We start from the raw sequence: 20,132 nt of genomic DNA, 5'->3' as shown, positions 1-20,132 counted from the left end.
CATTGAATTATTGAATAAATTCCAACAAATATGATGGGGTACTGTTTGATCAATGTCAAGATTATTTCTACACGCATACGTTTGTCCAAGTGACCCCATTTAAGAGTGACATTTGATTCCTCCTTCCTCCCAAGTAGCAGATTAGTTGCAATCCCCATATCAATGAGCAAATTTGCACCACAGAGCACACTCATGTACTTCTCTGAATTATGTGCTGTCGCATTTCTGATTTGTGCTCTAGTTAATCCTGGGCCATGCAAGACCACTGGTATTCCACTGTTTTTTCTTTCATTTGTTGATGGGTACACCCGCACACCATAGTGAATTCGTTATGTAATGTGATGTTAGGTTCCTCTTCTCCATTCACAGTGTTGCAATCTTGTCTTACACAGAGGCAGGATCCTGCAACATGAGAATAATGGTCCTCCATTTTATTTATCCGGCTCTGCTCTTTCTTCCCTGGTCATCACTGTTTGACGCTGCTAGTTTAGCTTCATTGGCACTGTGTTGATGCAATCATCCTTAACCATAGTCATTGACAAGCTCTCTAGAAAAGTATTATCACCTAACGCAGAATTATTATTTTTATTTTTAACATATTTTTCAATTTTATTTTAAAAATAACCCGCCCGGATAAATATTTGCAGATCTAATCCTTTTGGTTGCACCGGTCCGCGTGGCGTGACAAAAACATGCTGGCAGACCCCTTCCGAGCGCTCCGAAGCGCGCCAACGTGGCACACCTTGTCACGCCAAGGCATATGACGCGATAACGTGTTTTTGTCACGACACGTGGACCGGTGCGACCAAAAGGATTGGATCTATAAATATTTGTTCGGATGGGTTATTTTTAAAATAAAATTGAAAAATAGGTTAAAAATAAAAAAAATTCAAGGCAATATCTTTGTGTTGTTAACTTCTGCAACTGATATCACTTGTATGCTGACTAGTTTTTTTGCCAAGTGTGAACTTAAATATTGAGTCCTCTGGTTGAAAGGATCGACACTAGGCCTAGAGGGGGGGTTTGAATAAGGCTGTTTAAAAATTTCCTAAAAAACTTGGCAGAAAAACATTAGGTCCGGATGATCCGGCCTTACATCGGATCTTCCGGTTCTTCTCAGACCCGGATGATCCTGCATAGGGTCGGATGATCCGATAATAAGAAAGAATCTTGTACAAGATTTGAAATCTTCTTAGTTTTTAACGATTCCCTTTGAATATAAAATTGACAAATGAAGTAATTAAGCTTGTGAACAAGTTCTACACAAGAGATATGGTACTAAAAAGTAGATCGGATCAAAACGAGCTCAAGAACAATATGAAGAGCAAAAAGTAAAGAAACAAGATTTATGTTGAAGTTCACTCCACGAAGGAGCTACGTCTCCGTTGAGGGGCTCACAAAGAACAGGGTTGCCCTATAACCCTTTTCCTCGCCCAATCAACCATGTAGGAGGATTGAGATACTTACTAATTGTTCTCACAAAGAGAAGGGGTAATACAAACTTTCAGAGGCTTAACCACAAAGGAATGAGAGCTCACCAGCACCTCTAACCGTCTAGGAGCAAAGCTCCAAGAGTAACAAACGCGAATCGATGAATCAAAGGTTACTTCAAGTGCTTCTTGAGATGAACGAGTGAACCTCACAAAGTGCTCACACACCAACCCACAAATCTCACTTCCTCTCAATCTCTAGGTGAATCCTTGCAAGAATCAAACTTTTGAATGGAGAAGAGTGAAGGAGTGAATGCTATGGGGGCGTGGTTGGTCGTGAGAGCCGAGAGAAGTAAATGACGGGGGTGAGGGGGTATTTATACTCCCACGCCCGCAAGTGACCGTTATGTGTATTTTCTGTGGGTTCCGGATCACCGGGGTAACCTCGGATCATCCGGGTGGGTAACAAAATAGGCTAAAAACACATTCGAAAACTCACAGATTCGGATCATCCGGCATAGGATCGGATCATCCGGACTTGTCCAGAGACTACCAGGCGCTCACAAAGTTCCAGATCCGGATCATCCGGGAGAGGGCCGGATCATCCGAACTTGGACAGAGAGGTTCGGACTCACAAAAACCACAAGGGCCGGATCATCTGGCCTTGTCCAGAGAGGAACCGACAGGGGGGCTGGATCTTCCGACCCGGTGCAGAAAGGTTTGTGCACAAGTGTTTTGTGAGGTGAAACGTGTCTCTCATAGGTAAAAGTCATCTCAAATTAAGCACTTTGACAACTTAGATCAATAAAATGCGTGCCCCTTGATAGTACGATGGTCTTATACTTAATTTTAAATCGAAAATTAAAATTAAATCTCCGATAGAATCCACCATACAATGAATTTGATTTGGGGACATTCCTTTCATCATCTTCTTGGTTATTTCATTTATTCCTGCACACATCTTATTGAAAGCATCATATCCTAAATTGTGATTGTCATGAATCACTAAAATCAATTTAGGGGCCTAGATGCACTTTCACTGGTGGAGTTGCTAGACGATATATACTAGGTGATTTTCCGCGCATTGCTGCGAAATTTGAGAGAGCTTTTCGATAAACTATGATAAAAATACAATAATTTTTTAAATAAAACGCTACAGAGTGGCAGGGGAGGTGCAGCTCGGTGGCGCTCGTCGTTGCCTCGCTGTCGTGTATGTGAGCTCCAAGTGCTCGACGCTTTGCCCACAAGCGGGCGCACCACGTGTGCTCACCTTGCCTTTTTCTCAAAACAAGAGCTTTGCAATCGTAGACTGTAATGATAGACTTAATTCAATATTTACTTAGTTCCTTAACTAAAACATACTAGGAGCAGCATAACTTGTAGCCTGTTTGTATTTTTTTACTCAAAGAATGTTTTGTACTCGTTACTCAAATACTACTTTGTTGAGTTGCCGGCTATAATGCATGTTATTTTTAGCGGATAGACCTATACACAAAATCCACTCAGTAGCAAAGTTTGTTTCCGTGACTACATTTAGTTTTTCTGCGTAAACATTTGTGTTTTCATTTGTTTCGCATATCTTGAATCTATGCTCATCTCATGTTTATTTGAATCGAAAGTTATTGATTTCTACATATTTTAAGAGTAGAAAAAAGATTTTTCTAATATATTAAATTTTAACTATTATCAAATCAACAAATAGCACGTGCGTGCCACGCGGATATAATTACTAGTACACTATAAAGAACCAAAACAATTGAAAATACTTTCCACCCAAAAATTATCCCACATTGCGATTGTTGAACTCCTGTTTATGTCCAATTGGTATAAATTGCAAATTTATTGTTGAACTATATTTGCCAATACAGAAAAGAGATGTTGCATGATAGCACACCGATTTCAAATATGAATGTCAAGTACTCGTGTGACCGAATCTCTCATCTATGCAATAAGTTAGAAATATCATGTAATTAAGTGTAATCTAGTTAGAATTTGGACTTGTAGGGTGTTAAAATGGTTACAACACGTGTGCCATGTATGAATGTTGCCTTTACTCGATATCCGAAGAAATATCCGTGTCCGACGTTATCCGCATTCGGCTCACTCCGTATTCGATACACATCTATTCGTATTTATAAGTGAAGCAATATGTAATTATATCTGTATCCGAGACTATCCGTGGTCTGATCCGAATTTGATTGAAAATGTGAAAACAAATATAACATCCATCCGTATCCGATCCTCCTTACACCCAGCCACCCGGTCGAAGAACCAGCCGCAAGCTCTTGCGCAGCAGTTCCGATTATTTTGGTTTGTTGCGAATTGAAAACCGCTCCTGACACTGGCCGCTCCACGCCTGCAGCACTGAGCTCGATCGTGTGCTGCTGCTGCCTGGCAGCGAGCAGCTCTGTACCGGCTGGCACCTTGCCCACTGCTACCTACCACTGCATAGCCGTTGAAACCTGTCCAAACCCGTCGGTTCCAAATCGTTCAAGTTGATTGGCTCTCTCTGGGCCAAGCTGGCGGGGCTGATGGGTCGCTGAAAGCCTGAAACCGTATCTGAAATTTCCAAAGGGGCTACCCATATCGACTTTTATATTTGTTGATGCACAAAGAGAGATCGTGTCCGGCCTGTACAATTTCTATAAATACACAAGATTGTCAGGCGTTTGCCTCTAAACTAATAGCACAATAAAGAATTGTGAGATACTCACAAGTCCTTCATATCTTCAGGCCACGTGATCCAGACCGTGCAATATTTAATGGATCGGATCACGAATAAAAATAATGGTGCATCTTCGTGATTTGCCCGGTGCTATCATCAGGAGAGCTTCCTAAAATTAAAGAAAAATATGCATTTTATTGTAAGCTGGAAGCTGGGGCCAATAATAGGGGGCGATAAATCAGTTAACTGTGTATCGATCACGTTGGGGAACAACTGCCCAAGATATTCATGAACAGATTATAGCGACAGGACATGACGTGAAGAGTACGGAGGAGATCTACTAGATAAAACAATAAAGTGCCCGATTGAACAAGAAAAAAAATGCGCCGGCAAGTTAGGAAGACAGAAAAAGAATGCCAGCGAGAGAAAACTTTTTTTTTGAAATAAATCAGCGAGAGAAAACTTATGAAGGTACTACAACTACACATAGAACCGAAGCAAAAGCATCTACGAAGGCTGTTATTGAATGCATGGATACTTTCAGGACGAGCAACAAAATTATCTACCAGCCGTGTGAATCCTCCGTTGCATTCGGGTTACCAGCAAGAGATGAAGCAAAGCATCAACAGTAATAAGACCGGGCATGTAGAGCATAATTGGTTGGCTTCCAATCACTACTAAAAAACAATTTGTAGCAATGCTCTAATTTTTTCCCAAGAGTGGACCAAAATGTGACTCATTCCTAAAAAAGAGTGAGATTACTGTAGCACCTCACCCACCCCTAAAAATGAGTCACATTTTTAGGAAACATGTTCCATGTCTATCACTATATTCAATCGCGAACTAAAAGCTTCGGTGGAATCCAAATTTTTAAAAATAGCAGAAAATAGTTTCAAAAGATTTAAATTCAATTTTTTGATGGGTTAGTTCTTTCCAAAGGCGGTCACCCCCTAACCATTTCCAGGGTCAGGTCACCCGTCACCCTCCGCAAGAAATGAGTCTCCGCAAGAAATGAGATTTTCAGGGGCGGACGCGTTGTTCACCCCCTGTAAACAGTATTTTTAGCTGCGTAGTAGAGGCGAGTACCGCACCCACCCCTAAAAATAGGTTTTGATCTGCCCTAACAAACCATTTTCGTAGTACTAAATTTTTACCGAACGAAAATGAAGGCATACCAATAAAATTTGACTATCAATTAGTTGATGTCTAAGAATTGATCACTTCAATATTTGTTTTTTTTAAAACAAATTCACTTCAATATTTGTGACCAAAACTATGACAAGTTACTAAAAACTTCGTAGGTCTTACAAGAGGGAAAATATTGGTTGTCATATTTTGACACTCAATCAAATGAATATCTAAAATTCCTGCCCACAGTTTAGCTTGCCATAATTTTGGCTTGGTAAAACTTAGCATCCTACCAATCGGGCTCGTAATGTCAGTGCTTGCTGCCAGCACCATGTAAATTAAAGGAGGGCGCCCAGCACTATGCTGGTGCTATTAGCAATTTTTCTTTCCCTAACATACTCCAAAAGTTGGAAAAAGATATACTCCAAAAGTTGGAAAAAGATGTACTTCAGTAGTTTCTGTTACCTCGCTCTCCGTTTCCTTAATATTGTCTGTCCTAATATTTTATCCTATCTTCTTTTGAATAGCAGAGAGTTCTCTTCTCCCAATACGGTAGTCGTATGTGATATAATTATTATTACAAAAGCATCTCTGAATTATTTATTAGGAAGGTTTATTAGGGTCCTCTGGAGATAGTACTCGCTAATAGCTAAATGCAATATTGCCCGCAGATATCGCTTTCTGCGTGAGAAACGATTTCTTTTCTTATTAACGCACATGCCACACATCACTAAATTGCTGATTTGGCAGCTTAATGAATACCATAGAAACTAGTAGATAATCTGGCACATTGGGAGTTGAGCATGTCTAGCAGTTCCCGTTCTCCAATAAACTACTACCAGTGGGAATAGAACGTGCTCCAGCAGATCCCTAGTACATCTCTCTTTCCTCAATAATTATTGGTTTGTCCTAATATTTCATCCCAACTCCCCCTCAAATAAAAAGAGAGTTCATGTTCTCCAAATATACTAATTGTATTGGAACAAAATTATTAGGAAACTATAAAAATATTTCTCTCAATAATCTATGAAAATGGCATTAGGACATTCCAATGGGCGATTCTAATTTACAGTCGACCGTAGGGAGGGCTCCTACGGTCGATCTCCCGAGTCCCGACTCCCGACCGTTTGTTTTTTCTTTTCCAGTATTTTTTTGTCATTTTCTGGCAAAAATTGTCCCGCGAAACTTTTCTAGAAAAATATTTTGCAATGAGAAAGGGAAAACTTTTATGACAAAAAAGTTTTAAATAGAAAGTTCTGAAAAAATTGAAGATTTTTTTTTTGCATCCAAATCTAAAACTGAAAAAGTTTGGGACAAAAAGTTCTATAAAAAACTTTTGCATCCAATTTGTTTAAAAAGAAAAAAAAGCACTGCATCCATCCAAAACTTTTGCTGCCCCAGGAGTTTGTTGCCGCGAGCGCCCGGGGGAGGTCGCCGCCGCCGCCGGCCTGCTGCGCCGCTCCTCCCTGCCGCGCCGTTACCCTGAGGGGCGGAGCCCGCCGCCGGCCCGCCGCGCTGCTCGCCTTGTGGGCGGAGCGCTCCCCACCCCACTCCACCCAGCCAAAGTCGCCTCCCCTGGGAAGCCCCTCGCTGCCGACACGCCGCGTCGCTCCCCTGAGGGGCGGATCCCGCCGCTCGCCCGAGGGGGCGGAGCTCCCCTGGAGTGGGATCTAGAGAAAAATAAAAGAGAGGAAAGAGATGAGGGGGAAGGGAAGAGTGAGAGAACTGGCCGTTCGTAGAACAGATAATCACGTGGGCGGAGTCCACCGCATTGCTCGTCGACCGTGAGTTTGGGTGGGTGCGGGCGACTGTAAGCCCATCATTGGGCATTCCAATAGCATTTTATTGGGAACCGCCGGAGATGCCCATTATCTCTCACTGTAAAAGTAAAAGAGGGCAACGTATCAAGTGCAAACTAAGTTTTAATCAAATTCTGTGCAAATCTATTAAAAAAAGTTTCAAAAATTCAAAAAAAAACCATGAATGTTATTCTCAGCTTACCTCATATATATATATATATATATATATATATATATATATATATATATATATATATAATTTCATGATCAAATCCATCTTACTCTAGAAGTTACAAAAAAGACAAATTTGTTGTCTTTTTTGTAACTTTTAAAGTAAGATGAATTTAATCATGAAATTTTATATATAGATGAGGTAAGATGAGAAGCACATTCATGATTTTTTTTCAGAATTTTTTGAAATTTTTTTTAATAGGTTTGCACGAAGTTTGCACTTATACGTTGCCGTAAAAGAGTGCGCACCTCACCACACGCGCACGGAGTACTTATCCTACTGCCTAACCTTTGGCCGTCAGCCAAGCCAAAACTCAGAACGCTACGACTCGCCGTGCGTGGATCAAGGCTGCGAGCTAGTAACTAGCTAGCTCGCCGGACGCACATGGCAACCACCAAGGAAGACGCCCCGTCGCCAGCGCCAGGGTCGTCGTTCATGTCAGTGTTCGCGCACGCGGACGCCGCGGACGTGGCACTCATGGCCCTGGGCTTGGTGGGCGCCATTGGCGAAGCCCTGTCGACGCCGGTGAGGATGCTCATCTTCAGCCACATTGCCAACGATCTGCTAGAAAACCATGTATCAACGACCCGAGAATAACGGGACACACAATGTGTGGTCGTCGGGTGGCATCTGGGGTCTATCCTGGCGCTGCACAAGAGTCCCGACGACGACATTTGGAGGCGTCGTTGCTGATCTGCGCTTGCGGTCGTTAATGCAGTACCTCAACCACACGGCCAGAGGCAGTAACAAGAAACATACTTATCTTCCGATCCACCACACGTCGTGGGGGACAAACCCCAAATCAGTTTCTCTATCTAATTGTAGATCCCGTCCTTCCTCCATTTAATTCGTTTTTCTCCCTGCTGCAACTGCAGATCTCACGGACGTGGCATCCACCGGCCGCCGCTCCCTCCGAGCGATCGCGTCCACCGTCACCGGCCGCCGCACCGTCGATATGGCCCGCGACTTGGAGCCCGAACTTCGACGGCTTCCTATCAGGCTTAGGCATCGGCAACAGCAATTCGGCGTGTGCTGGTGCGCCTGTGAGGCCGGTGAGTATGGTGGTTCCTGTTGCATATGCGTTGATGCGGCAAGATTGGCCTCAGAAGCTGGGATGGGAAGCGCTCTTGGGTGAACCGACGAACGCATTGCAGCGTCACGGTCTGGCTGCGCGTCATGCGTTACTTCCGCAGGCAGTCTGTGTGCGAGTACGCAGCCACGCAGGTATACACCCCTCTCTAGATTCCTTGAGATCACTGGCCGACTCTCTGCCCCTTCGAAATTGGATCTTGAGATGTTTTGTTTATCACTCCCGGCACCTTTCCGCTCCGACTTTCCATCTTCGAAGCTCTGCGATGGTCAATCATGTGTGCAAAAAAAAAAAAGTATTGGGCTATTGGCTCTTAAGATTCTGCATCCTACCATGGTTGACGCCGCTCATTCTGGACACTGCGGGTATAAACTAGTCCCCTGATTCTACATGTTAGCTTTTGAAACCGCAGATAGTATAAGGGTTAAGTAGAATAATATATGAGATGACGTGGTTTCCTTTTTGTTCAATTTTGCATCTGAATCTTCTAATTTATGCATGCGTCCCTTACCGTCAGTGCCATCCCTTCATTGTTGTATAGAGAAGTTTCTGAGTTTTCGTTTTTTTGCAGGATCATAGTCATTAATCTAGGAACGCCATCAGCTTAAGAAAAATAAATATTACCGTGATGATTCAGCACACCAGACATATTACTTCTCGTTGACATAGAAAAAATATAGACTAACAAACTACACTTGCTCTGTGATTGAACTCTGGTTTAGTCTTGTTATTGGTTTTGTGTTTGAAAAAACTTATGCTCCAAAATTTGCCTTTCAAGATAAATTTCTTAATGTGGCATAATTCAATTTTTTTGCTTTGAGGTTGAGTTCTAATTAGAACTGTTTATGCACTGCAGTCTGCAGGTCATATCTATTATTTTGTCCGTTTCTTCGGTTATCTGAAACTTTCACTACTAAGACATGATGCCTGATGATCGAGAAAGGAGGAACAGAAGAGGGAGATGCTGCATTTAGTTTCTCAGAATTTTACATATTCCTTGTCTGATGGCAGGGCACAAAAAAACATGTCACATATGCTATAATCCAGATTTATCATGAAATCTGCAAAAAAAATTAAACAATCAGATAGTGATAAAATGCAGAACCACTGGCCTGAAATTATATTAATGAATTGTTTATGATTAATATTAGCTAAGACGTATGTTCCTCATCGATGAACAAATATGCAGATGGGTGCTTCACAAATGATGATAGAGACATCGAACAAGGGTAATGGCAGTGTTGCACCACAACACAGGATGCATTCTGAAATGACCAACGAAGACATGATGGTCGCTGATCAAGAATGGTCCCATGCAAGAGGGAGATGCATTTCTCAGGTTTCAGCATATTCACCACATCATGGTATGAAAAATAACTATTGGTACACATGTAACATCTGCTCATGTCTTCCAGTGTCATGAAACTTGCTTATAAAAAATTCTATTACGGTGAACAAAATTTATATACAGTAGACCACAGTGTTAGTGCTATGCATGTTTTTTATGCAGCACATGTCTTATACAGCTCTCTCTCAATTACATAACATCCAGTTCACAGTGGTAAGTTTGGATATTGCAGGTTCAAGATGAAGAAAATTACATGGTAGGAGCCTTCAGTTAATGAGCAGAAATCTGAAAAGACATGTTCCTTCTCAAGATTGTTGCTAGCATCTTGTAAATATACGATAGGCTTGAAGTTGCCTGGCTCACAGCCATTAGTTTAATGTCTAGGATTATATATCTGGCCTCTGACTTGATGATTTTCAATTATTGTAACATTGAATGCTATTGAATATTTATAAATTATATTTTACCATTCTTAGAAAAAACAAGCAGTTCCTTATATATAGTGAAAATTGCATCCTATAGGTAGCCAACAACGTGAAATAATTAGAGAAAAAATACAGAGCGTATTGCAACAAATTGGTCATTAATGCTCTTTGATAGCTTAGGAAAAATAACGACCACAAAATGGTGGTCCTTGATAGCACTGTCTAGACGGCGCAGTAATATTAACGAGGGAGCCTATGGTCGTTGATACTTTAAATGTCGTCATTAATAGTATATTATCAGCGACCACATGATCTCCTGTCGTCAAAAATATAACGACAGTAAATTGTATGTGGTCGTTAATAGTATTAACGAGGGGGCCTTTAACGACCATGGACGGCCACCTAAATGCTGTCGTTAAAAGCTTTTAACAACCACATAAAGACTTTTAACGACCATATTTCCCGTCGTTAATACCCCTTTTTCTAGTAGTCGCGCCCCGACCAACTCCAGGAGTTCAGCTCCAAGATCAATGAGGTAACTAACCGATATAATAATCATGGGTTCCATACATCTCTCACCTCCGATCTGATACTAATTAATTAGCTAATTACGCCCAGAACGTGAGGAAGCTCCTCTTCTTGGCCTTGGCCTCCTCGATCATGGCGTTCCTAGGTAAGCACACAATGCAAGTACCGGTACCCGGGATCGATCTACAGGTACCCTGACGACCCTGAGTTCGATCGATCTGCGTTCGTTGCAGAGGGCTACTGCTGGGCGCGCACGGCGGAGCGGCAGGCGTCGCGCATGCGGGCGCGTTACCTCCGTGCGGTGCTCCGGCAGGACATGGAGTACTTCGACCTCCGGGCGGGCTTGGCGTCCGAGGTAGTGGCCAGCTTGTCCAGCGACAGCCTCGCCGTGCAGGACGTGCTGAGCGAGAGGGTGCCCAACCTGGTGGCCAACGCCACCATGTTCGTCGGCAGCTACGCCGTGGCGTTCGCGCTGGCGTGGCGCCTCGCCCTCGCCGCGCCGCCGTCCGTGCTGCTCCTCGTCGTCCCGGGCGTCATGTACGGCCGCGTCCTCACCGGCCTGGCGCGCCGGGTCAGGGAGCGTTACGCGCTCGCGGGCGCCGTGGCCGAGCAGGCCGTCTCGTCCGTGCGCACGGTCTACTCGTTTGCGGCGGAGACGCGCGCCGTGGCGCGCTTCGCCGCCGCGCTCGAGGAGCCCGCGCGGCTCGGGCTCAGGCAGGGGCTCGTCAAGGGCGTCGCCGTCGGCAGTAACGGCGTCACCTTCGCCGTCTGGGCGTTCAACGTCTGGTACGGCAGCCGCCTCGTCATGTACCACGGCTACCAGGGCGGCACTGTGTTCGCCGTCTCCACCGCCATTGTCGGCGGCGGCACGTACGTAACCCAAGCTTCGCTTCATCGATCATTGTACGAACGAAGATGGCTGGTTCCGTTAATTGACGATCCAAATTGAATTATATGCAGGGCGCTGGGGTGGGGGCTGTCGAACGTCAAGTACTTCTCCGAGGCGAGCGCGGCGGCGGAGAGAATCATGGAGATGATCCGGCGGGTGCCCAAGATCGACTCCGAGAGCGACGCCGGCGTGGAGCTGGACGACGTCGCCGGGGAGCTGGAGCTCAGGAACGTCACGTTCTGCTACCCGTCGCGGCCGCAGAGCCCCGTCTTCACCAAACTCAGCCTGCGCGTGCCGGCGGGCCACACGGTTGCGCTGGTCGGGGCCAGCGGGTCGGGTAAGTCGACGGTGATCGCCCTGCTAGAGCGGTTCTACGACCCGTCGGCCGGAGATGTGATGCTGGACGGCGTGGACATCCGGCGACTACGGCTCAAGTGGCTCCGCGCGCAGATGGGCCTCGTCAGCCAGGAGCCCGCGCTGTTTGCAACGACCATACGGCAGAACATACTGTTCGGTAAGGAGGACGCCACGGAGGAGGAGATCGTCGCCGCAGCCAATGCAGCCAACGCCCACGACTTCATCTCGCAGCTGCCGCAGGGCTACGAGACACAGGTAACTTTTACTAGAAGTTTGTAATAATTTGCGCTGCTTTTTCGTGCTCAAATTTGAACCAATCATTCCTGCAAACATATAACTCCATCTATTCTAAATTTATAAATTTTACTATGCACTTATGTATACATTATATTTAGGTATATAGCAAATACTATGAATCTAAAAAAACTAAAATAACCTACATTTTTAGAATGGAGGGAGTAGTAGGAAGTTAAAATACACCCTACAAATCAAGCTGCTAACGAGTGGAAACTGGTTGCAGCGGTTTGGATCTTGCATTGGTTCTACTTCAATTTGATAGAAAATGGTTGCTCTAGCAATCAATCCGGTTTGATTTGGTTTCACAGGAGAAACACTTTGACTTGGTTAGTGACACTAATACATAGCGTTGAGCGGCTGTTGTGCATATCCTCCTGCTTGCTTGACTAGTCATGCTCATCATCTTAGCCATCAATAGCGTGTAACAATTAAAAGTACCGCCACCAGCATGCTCCTGCACTACTTATGGGTCTCTACCTTTGATGGGGTGGTGCAGGTGCAGTTTGATTTTTCATATGCAATGGGTGGTCTGGAATAATTTATGTCGGCATGTTTAATAAAAATAATTTGATGCGGATTTGGTCTGGATCTCGGGCCACTGGTAGTTTGACCTACAAATCTAAGAAACGATAATGATATCTAGTACGGAAAATAAGAGTCAATATTTCAATTCACTTTTGCACATCTATAGCTCTCCATTCTTACTTTGTGATGTGTACTCTGTCAAGTAGTTTTAGGCTCCGTTTGGGACCCTAGGTGGATTTTTAGAATCTGGATTATGGTTAGAATCTAAAGTGTGCTGTTTGGATCCTTAGATTCTAGAATCAGATTTTTATGAATTTCGATTCATATATCCCTTATTTGTCCTTAGCATTTCTTTTCCTTTTTTTCTACTATATAAACGATTACTACCAGCTGCCGCATCAAACAGAGATCACACACCTTTCTAGCAAAACAAACATTCATCCTCACACTCCCCTTGCAAATCCATTCTGGTTCTTGCCTGAGACGGGACCGGTCGCCCCTCGCGCCTAGCCGTGTGAGGGACGGGTGCCTTTGCGGAGTCGCGGGGATGGGTGCTGCCGACCTTGGCGGGACGGGGGGCCGCGGCCTTGGGGACGATGAGCGATGAAGGCCGCGTGGATGCATGGTGGGGAGGGACGGAGAGAGGTGCCGAGCGCCGGCGGCAGTGAAGAACTATGAGGAGGGCGCGGAGACTAGTGGCGGGGACTGTCGGCACAGGGGCGACGAGCGCCAGTGGCGGTCGGTGCAGGGAGGGGTGGAGACGGTCGGCGTTGGGCGGGAGGAGCGGCAACAACGGTTTGGGGCTTTGGGCAGGCAGGGGTCAGGACTGTCGACGCTCCCAATCCTGATTTTACCATCGCTCGTACGGAAGCGAAGTCATGGGCGACAACCAACGTGATGGGGCCCGTGCCCACGTGAACCCCCTGTTCCGCCTCCTTCCTTTTCCCCTTCACCTTCCCTTTTTTTCCTTCGTCTCCACTCACCCTCCCTCTTCCTCCATGGGAGGCGCGGCGCGCCGGCGGCGGGGAGAGAAGGTGCAGCGTGCCGACAGTGGGGAGGGGTGGCGCTGCCGAGCGGGCGGCGGGGAGGGAAGGCGCTGCGAGCCGGCGGCGCAGCCGAGCTGGTGGCGGGGAGTCGGGCGGCGCGGCGGGGCCGGCGGAGGAGAGGGGGGCGGCGTGCGGCTAGCGGCTTGGGGGAGGCGGGGAGCCCCGGGTAAATTTTTTTTTCTTTTTTTTCTTTTTTGATGCAATTTTTTTTAAAAAAAATACTTGAGTTTTTTGGTTTTATGGATGCAAAAGTTTTTTTTATCTGAGTTTTTTGTTTTGGATGAAAATTTTTCTTCAAATTTTTTTCTCAAAACTTCTCTTTCAGTTTATTCTTTCTTTTTTGAAAAATTTAAATCACAAAATGACAAAAAGTTACCAAAAAAAGAAATATTAATGTGGTCTGAGAATCGACCGTACGGACGCCAAGTAACGGGTGACCGTAAATTAGCCTCCCCTATCGGCGCTGGGCAGGCACGAGCGGCAGGCGGGAAGCCGCGGTGCCGAGCAGGCCGCGCGCGCCGCTGGGCTGGCCACAGGCTAGGAGCCACGACGCGTCGCGGGCTGCGGGCAGGGAGCTGCTGCGCTATCTGGTGCAATGGCCGGTGAGAAGCTGCAGCATCGGGTGGGGTGGGCTGCAGGGGGAGAGGGTGGGGTGGGGTAGCGAGAATCTAATGGGGTGAGTTGGGGTCGGCGGAAGAGGAGCCGCCGCCGCGGCCGCGCCGCCACGAGCAAGGCGGAGCGTAGAAGGGAGAGAGATGGCAGATTGATGTAATTTGTTTGGAATACCCATGGGCAAAATAGTAATTTCACAAGCCAATAGCTGGTAGAATCCACCCACCGCCAGCTTCCGGGTTTCCAAAATCCTGAAATCTTGATTCGAGAATCCTAGGCTGAATCGGCCCGTTTGGAAGGCACATAGATTTTATAAAGATTTTGGATTCTAAATTCTTCAAAATCTTGGAGCTTCCAAACGGGGCCTTAGTATCGACTCACACCCGCGACTGTACCATATCAGCTATCTGCAACAATTCCACGTCATTTTTCATCCTAGGAGAGAGGAACGAGAAAAGAGAAACGTAGTTCGCTGAGTTAAGCGAAAGCCGATTGCACGTCTTTTTATGCTGGGTGAGGACGAGCGGTGGAGAGAGGGTAATTTTATCCTGCTATTTGTATATTTTAAGATTGTTGGAGTTATCTACTTTACCTATAGGTGATGTGTACAATACCGTTGGGTGCCCTTAGGACATTCTCAAAACCGTAGCTGCGATGATAGCTGACATCATGATTTTTTTTTCGGGTAAAGAGGGAGCTTTATTAACTAGTCGGAGCAAGCGTTAACATCATGATTTGGCAGTGAGAGAGGAGGAAAGCAAGCTGTGAAGCGATGATCTTGCACACACTTTGAGACACCGTCTCACAGCTCTTTGCTTCTATGCTCTGCTTTGGTTCATCATCCCACACTTTAGTGATTTTATTTCTTTTTTACCTACACGTCACCAGCTGTATCGCTATCACGTCTCACAGCCCAAACAATTAACCCGGAGCATCCCACTAGCACTCGAAGGCAACCCACAAATGACGGAGTCTACCTTGTGACATCGTTGCTGGACAATCAAGGAGCTCCGAATTAATTCACAAAGCGAACATCAGCAGCTAATACCACAGAAGCACCCCACACCAAGGAGAAGATTATGCAGTTTTCTATATCCATGAATCATGATGTGATTGGCGCCCGGAAAATTTGATAGATTCTTCCTAAAAAATCACTCACTATAATTGGAAACAAATGAAATCAAATTTCTATGCACCACATAGTATAATACTATTAGACTCAATTCTGCATTGTTTTATCCTACAAAATCAAGGGATGGCTAATAACTAAGGGAACATATCTGGTAGAAACTAAACTTTCGTGAAAACCCGTGCAAACTACAACAAAAAAGTCATCTAAATTCACGAAAAAATCGCAGATATGGATGATATGATGATACACAATCTTGTAAAATATTTTGTCCAAACTTGACTTCGTTTATGAGATATAAAAATAAAAAATTTGAAGCCAAGAAGCTGTCCAAATGATTTGTTAGAAATTTGTAATTTTTATATCTCACAAATGAAGTCGAGTTTGGACATGATATTTTATAAAGTTGTGTATCATCATATCATCTACATGTGTGATTTTTTTCGTGAATTTAGATGATTTTTTTGCCATGGTTTGCACAGGTTTTCACGAATACTGTGGTTTCCACCAGATACGTTCCCACTAACTAGAGGGTTCCTTTCATTTTTATTTTAGTAAAACCAAAGATAGAGTGGATTTTATTCCTGATGCAAGAAGCACCACTTAGACACCACGATAAAGTTTTTAGGACTCCAGTTGCAAAATTTTACACTCGTATATGGTCATTGGTCTCCATGGATTGGGTTACACTTAATGTCTGGGCAGCATATCCTGCTAGCTTTTTGCTTGTTTGACACAGTGCTTAACAGCTTCTAGTAAATCCTAGAACTTGCACTCTCTCAAGAGAGTTTATTAAACACCCCCATTCCACACCTGCACACAAAATTATTAGCCGCAGGTGACAGGTCTGTGTACTTAGCGTGTCATCCACTACAAGAAAACTAGTCATTCGTCTATGAGCATTAGTACCGGTCGCATTTAGGACCGGTACTAAATAATCTCGAGAGTGCATTTAGTACCGGTTCTAAATTTGACGCCTCCTGATACCATTTAGTACCGGACCATAACACCAGCCGGTACTAAAAATCATCATTTAGTACCGGTTGGTGTTTTGGCCCGGTACTAAAATGGCGAGGCCATTTAGTACCGGTCAATAATATCGACCGGTACTAAAGGGTAATATTTAGTACCGGTCGACATCTTGGCCCGGTACTAAAGTATCCTGCATTTAGTACCGGCCAGCTGGTACCGGTTGCTTCAACCGGTACAAACAAAGCCCTATGACCGGTACAAATAGCCAATTTTTTGGCTGTCTAATAAACTTATTAACATCTGTGCACGCCAAGTCTTCTTAATTAAGTATTGCATCAATATTTCTAATAATGTACTCTACTAAGGAGGTATGTACTCACCAATTGAATAGTCATTGGTTATTTGTAGTATATAAGCTTCGATTTTTAAGCAGGTTTGAAAGCGAGAAATAAAAGAGAGTCATATAGATGATAATAATGTTTGTTAATTTTGAAAACTACAAAAAAAAGTTCGTATTATTTTTTTCTCAACTATATTGCCCTTGTAATAAGTTCAGATTATATGTAATTCATATAAAAATTGTAGATGGGTATCTTAGCTTATTGAAATTTATGAGCATGGGACATCTTCCTTCTTCATTGAAATAGTTAGTTACTCCAACTCGTATGTAACATGTTCCAAAGTAATGACAGGTAGGTGAGCGTGGCATCCAAATGTCTGGAGGGCAGAAGCAAAGGATCGCGATTGCTAGAGCAATACTGAAGTCACCCAAGATTCTCCTTTTTGATGAAGCCACTAGTGCATTGGACTCCCAGTCAGAGAGTGTTGTGCAAGAGGCGCTTCAAGTAGCCTCCATGGGCCGTACTACTATTGTTATCGCACATTGTCTATCCACCATCAGAAATGCAGACACGATTGCCGTCATGCAGTCTGGTGAAGTAAAGGAGTTAGGCTCCCATCATGAGCTCATTGCCAATGAGAGTGGCTTATACTCATCTCTTGTTCATCTCCAGCGGATTGGGGATACCAATGGTGAGGCCAACAGGCAGATTGGTAGAATTGGTTATACTTCAGCTTCTGTTCGAAAACCTGGGAGCCACGACATGAGCAGGATATTATGTTTGGATAACAGGCAAACTGTTGATGGAGGAGCTGACGATTGTACCAATAAGAAGCCAAAGGTTCATGTGCCATCCTTTAAAAGGTTGCTGATGCTTAATGCACCAGAGTGGAAGCATGCACTGATAGGGAGCTTTAGTGCAGCTCTGTTTGGAGGTATCCAGCCCATGTATGCATACATCATAGGCAGCATGTTTTCGGTCTACTTCTTGACAGATCATGCTGAGATAAAGAACAGAACCAGGGACCATGCGTTCATCTTTGTCGCTCTTGCGGTTCTTTCATTGTTGCTCAACATTGGGCAACATTATAACTTTGGTGCCATGGGAGAATATCTCACTAAGAGGATCAGGGAACAGATACTCAAAAGGATTCTTACTTTTGAGATTGGTTGGTTTGATCGTGATGGGAACTCCACAGGTGCCGTATGCTCCTTGCTTGCCAAAGATGCCAATATCGTAAGTTCATACACAAGACTGAATTCTAGAATTTAAAAGACTGTTTTGACAAGTGTCTATTATTTGTGTTGCAGGTGAGGGCACTTGCGGGTGACCGAATGGCACTAGTGATCCAGGCAGTTTCTGCAGTGCTCATTGCATGGACGATGGGTCTTGTCATTGCTTGGCGCTTGGCCCTTGTCATGATAGCAGTGCAGCCGCTTATTATTTGTTGCTTCTATGCTCGTAACATCTTACTAAGAAGCGTGTCAAATAAAGCAATGGAGGCACAATCCAAGAGTAGTAAACTATCTGCTGAGGCCGTCTCCAATCTCCATACTATCACTGCATTCTCATCGCAAGATCTTATTCTATGCCTTTTTGACCAAGCACAATATATTACTCGGAAGGAAAACATTCGGCAATCATGGTTTGCAGGACTTGCCCTTGGCACCTCCGTTGGCCTTATGGCATGCACATGGCCCCTCAACTTCTGGTATGGTGGAAAGCTCATGGCTGCCCACCAAATTACAGCCAAGGCACTCTATCAAACCTTCATGATTATAGTAAGCACTGGGCGTGTCATTGCAGATGCAGGCAGCATGACAACTGACCTTGCTAAGGGTGCTGAAGCGGTCTCTTCGATGTTCGCCATTCTTGACCGCAAAACAAAAATTGAGCCTGACAATCCTAAGGGATACAAGCCAGAGAAGGTACAAGGTGATGTGCAAATTGTAGGAGTAGATTTTGCATACCCATCAAGGCCAAATGTGATCATATTCAAAAAGTTTTCCTTGAGCATACAACCAGGGAAATCAACAGCCATTGTTGGGCAAAATGGTTCTGGAAAGTCAACCATCATATTGCTAATAGAGAGGTTCTATGACCCACATCAGGGAGTGGTGAAGATCGATGGAATAGACATAAAAATGTATAATCTCCGAGCCTTGCGACGGCACATTGGTTTGGTCAGCCAGGAGCCAACATTGTTTGCAGGTACGATTAGAGAGAACATCATGTATGGCATTGAAACAGCAAGTGAGGAAGAAATTGAGAATGCAGCAAGGTCTGCAAATGCACATGAATTCATTAGCAGCCTCAAGGACGGGTATGACACATGGTGTGGTGAGCGAGGTTTACATCTTTCGGGGGGACAAAAGCAGCGCATTGCAATTGCTCGTGCCATCCTAAAGAACCCTGCTATCTTGCTACTAGATGAAGCTACAAGTGCCCTGGACAGCCAATCTGAAAAGGTGGTGCAAGAGGCATTGGACAGAGTGATGATCGGGAGGACAAGTGTTGTGGTGGCACACAGAATTAGCACTATCCAAAAATGTGACTTGATTGTTGTGCTTGAGAAAGGAGTTGTTGTGGAGAAAGGTACGCACACATCCCTCATTGCCAAGGGTCCCTCTGCAAAATACTTCGGATTGGTTAGCTTACAACAAGGAGGCAATCTACACTGAGGTTTTTACGGCAACATGAGCATTTTCGAAAAGTGCAAGCTATCTAAACGAGTCATCATCTAGACTAATCTGTTTACCACATTGTTCCGCCCCCCCCCCCCCCCCCCCCCGGCCCCATGTTTTTTTATTCTATCAGTATATAGAAGTGTTCCAAGCTTCTAGTTTCCTGATACAACTTCTGAACATGATGAATTGTGAGAAAGAATTCATCCAATTTAGGCACGCCAAAGAACCTAATTGGATCAAAGATTACATGGATCGTATCAAGCTACTTATTTTGGAAAGTTAGATCAGCGCTAATTGAAAGATGCAGTGGAACGAAAACAGCTTCCCGTGGGCTGACTGAATAACGCAGATGAACAAAGAAGCACATATTCGAAATGGATTAAAAATAAGTGGTGCTGTTGCAAAGCTCAGATATGAGCAACTTACAGTAATTTCCTTCTCTAGTGTCTCCACTGAGAAAATCAGTTAAAGCTTCCAAGGCACACTCTGCATGATGAACAAATCAATTAGTTGCCAGGCATCCTTCAGAATAAGTGCAGAATTTCGTTAGCATGAACCCAGTATGTCTACATTTATGTAATCTCCCTAAACATAGCGTTCCAGTGCTTGTACTTGGATTGAAGTATGAACAT

At 44.5% G+C, this 20,132-nt stretch overlaps 1 protein-coding gene across 1 annotated transcript; it reads left to right on the top strand.

Annotated features, from left to right (window-relative positions):
* Positions 1 to 7,638: 7,638 nt before the first annotated feature.
* On the top strand, positions 7,639 to 19,746 carry LOC120654802 (putative multidrug resistance protein). The gene is made up of 7 exons (XM_039932467.1): positions 7,639 to 7,830; positions 10,608 to 10,652; positions 10,736 to 10,790; positions 10,879 to 11,515; positions 11,606 to 12,146; positions 17,165 to 18,049; positions 18,124 to 19,746. The coding sequence occupies exons 1-7, from the start codon at positions 7,639 to 7,641 to the stop codon at positions 19,492 to 19,494; spliced, it is 3,726 nt and encodes a 1,241-aa protein (XP_039788401.1). The 3' UTR covers positions 19,495 to 19,746.
* The last annotated feature ends 386 nt before the right edge of the window (positions 19,747 to 20,132 follow it).

Source organism: Panicum virgatum, chromosome 1K (assembly GCF_016808335.1).
Source record: "Panicum virgatum strain AP13 chromosome 1K, P.virgatum_v5, whole genome shotgun sequence".
Lineage (NCBI taxonomy): Eukaryota > Viridiplantae > Streptophyta > Magnoliopsida > Poales > Poaceae > Panicum > Panicum virgatum.
The sequence above is the reverse complement of the archived record's forward strand: the minus strand, read 5'-3'. Positions and strand labels throughout refer to the sequence as shown.

Excerpts from the sequence above, each read along its gene's own strand:
- LOC120654802 (XM_039932467.1), top strand. The coding sequence starts at position 7,639 with ATGGCAACCACCAAGGAAGACGCCCCGTCGCCAGCGCCAGGGTCGTCG. Across the intron at positions 10,791-10,878 it reads CTCGATCATGGCGTTCCTAG|AGGGCTACTGCTGGGCGCGC; the intron begins GTAAGCACACAA and ends CGTTCGTTGCAG. Across the intron at positions 18,050-18,123 it reads TTGCCAAAGATGCCAATATC|GTGAGGGCACTTGCGGGTGA; the intron begins GTAAGTTCATAC and ends TTTGTGTTGCAG.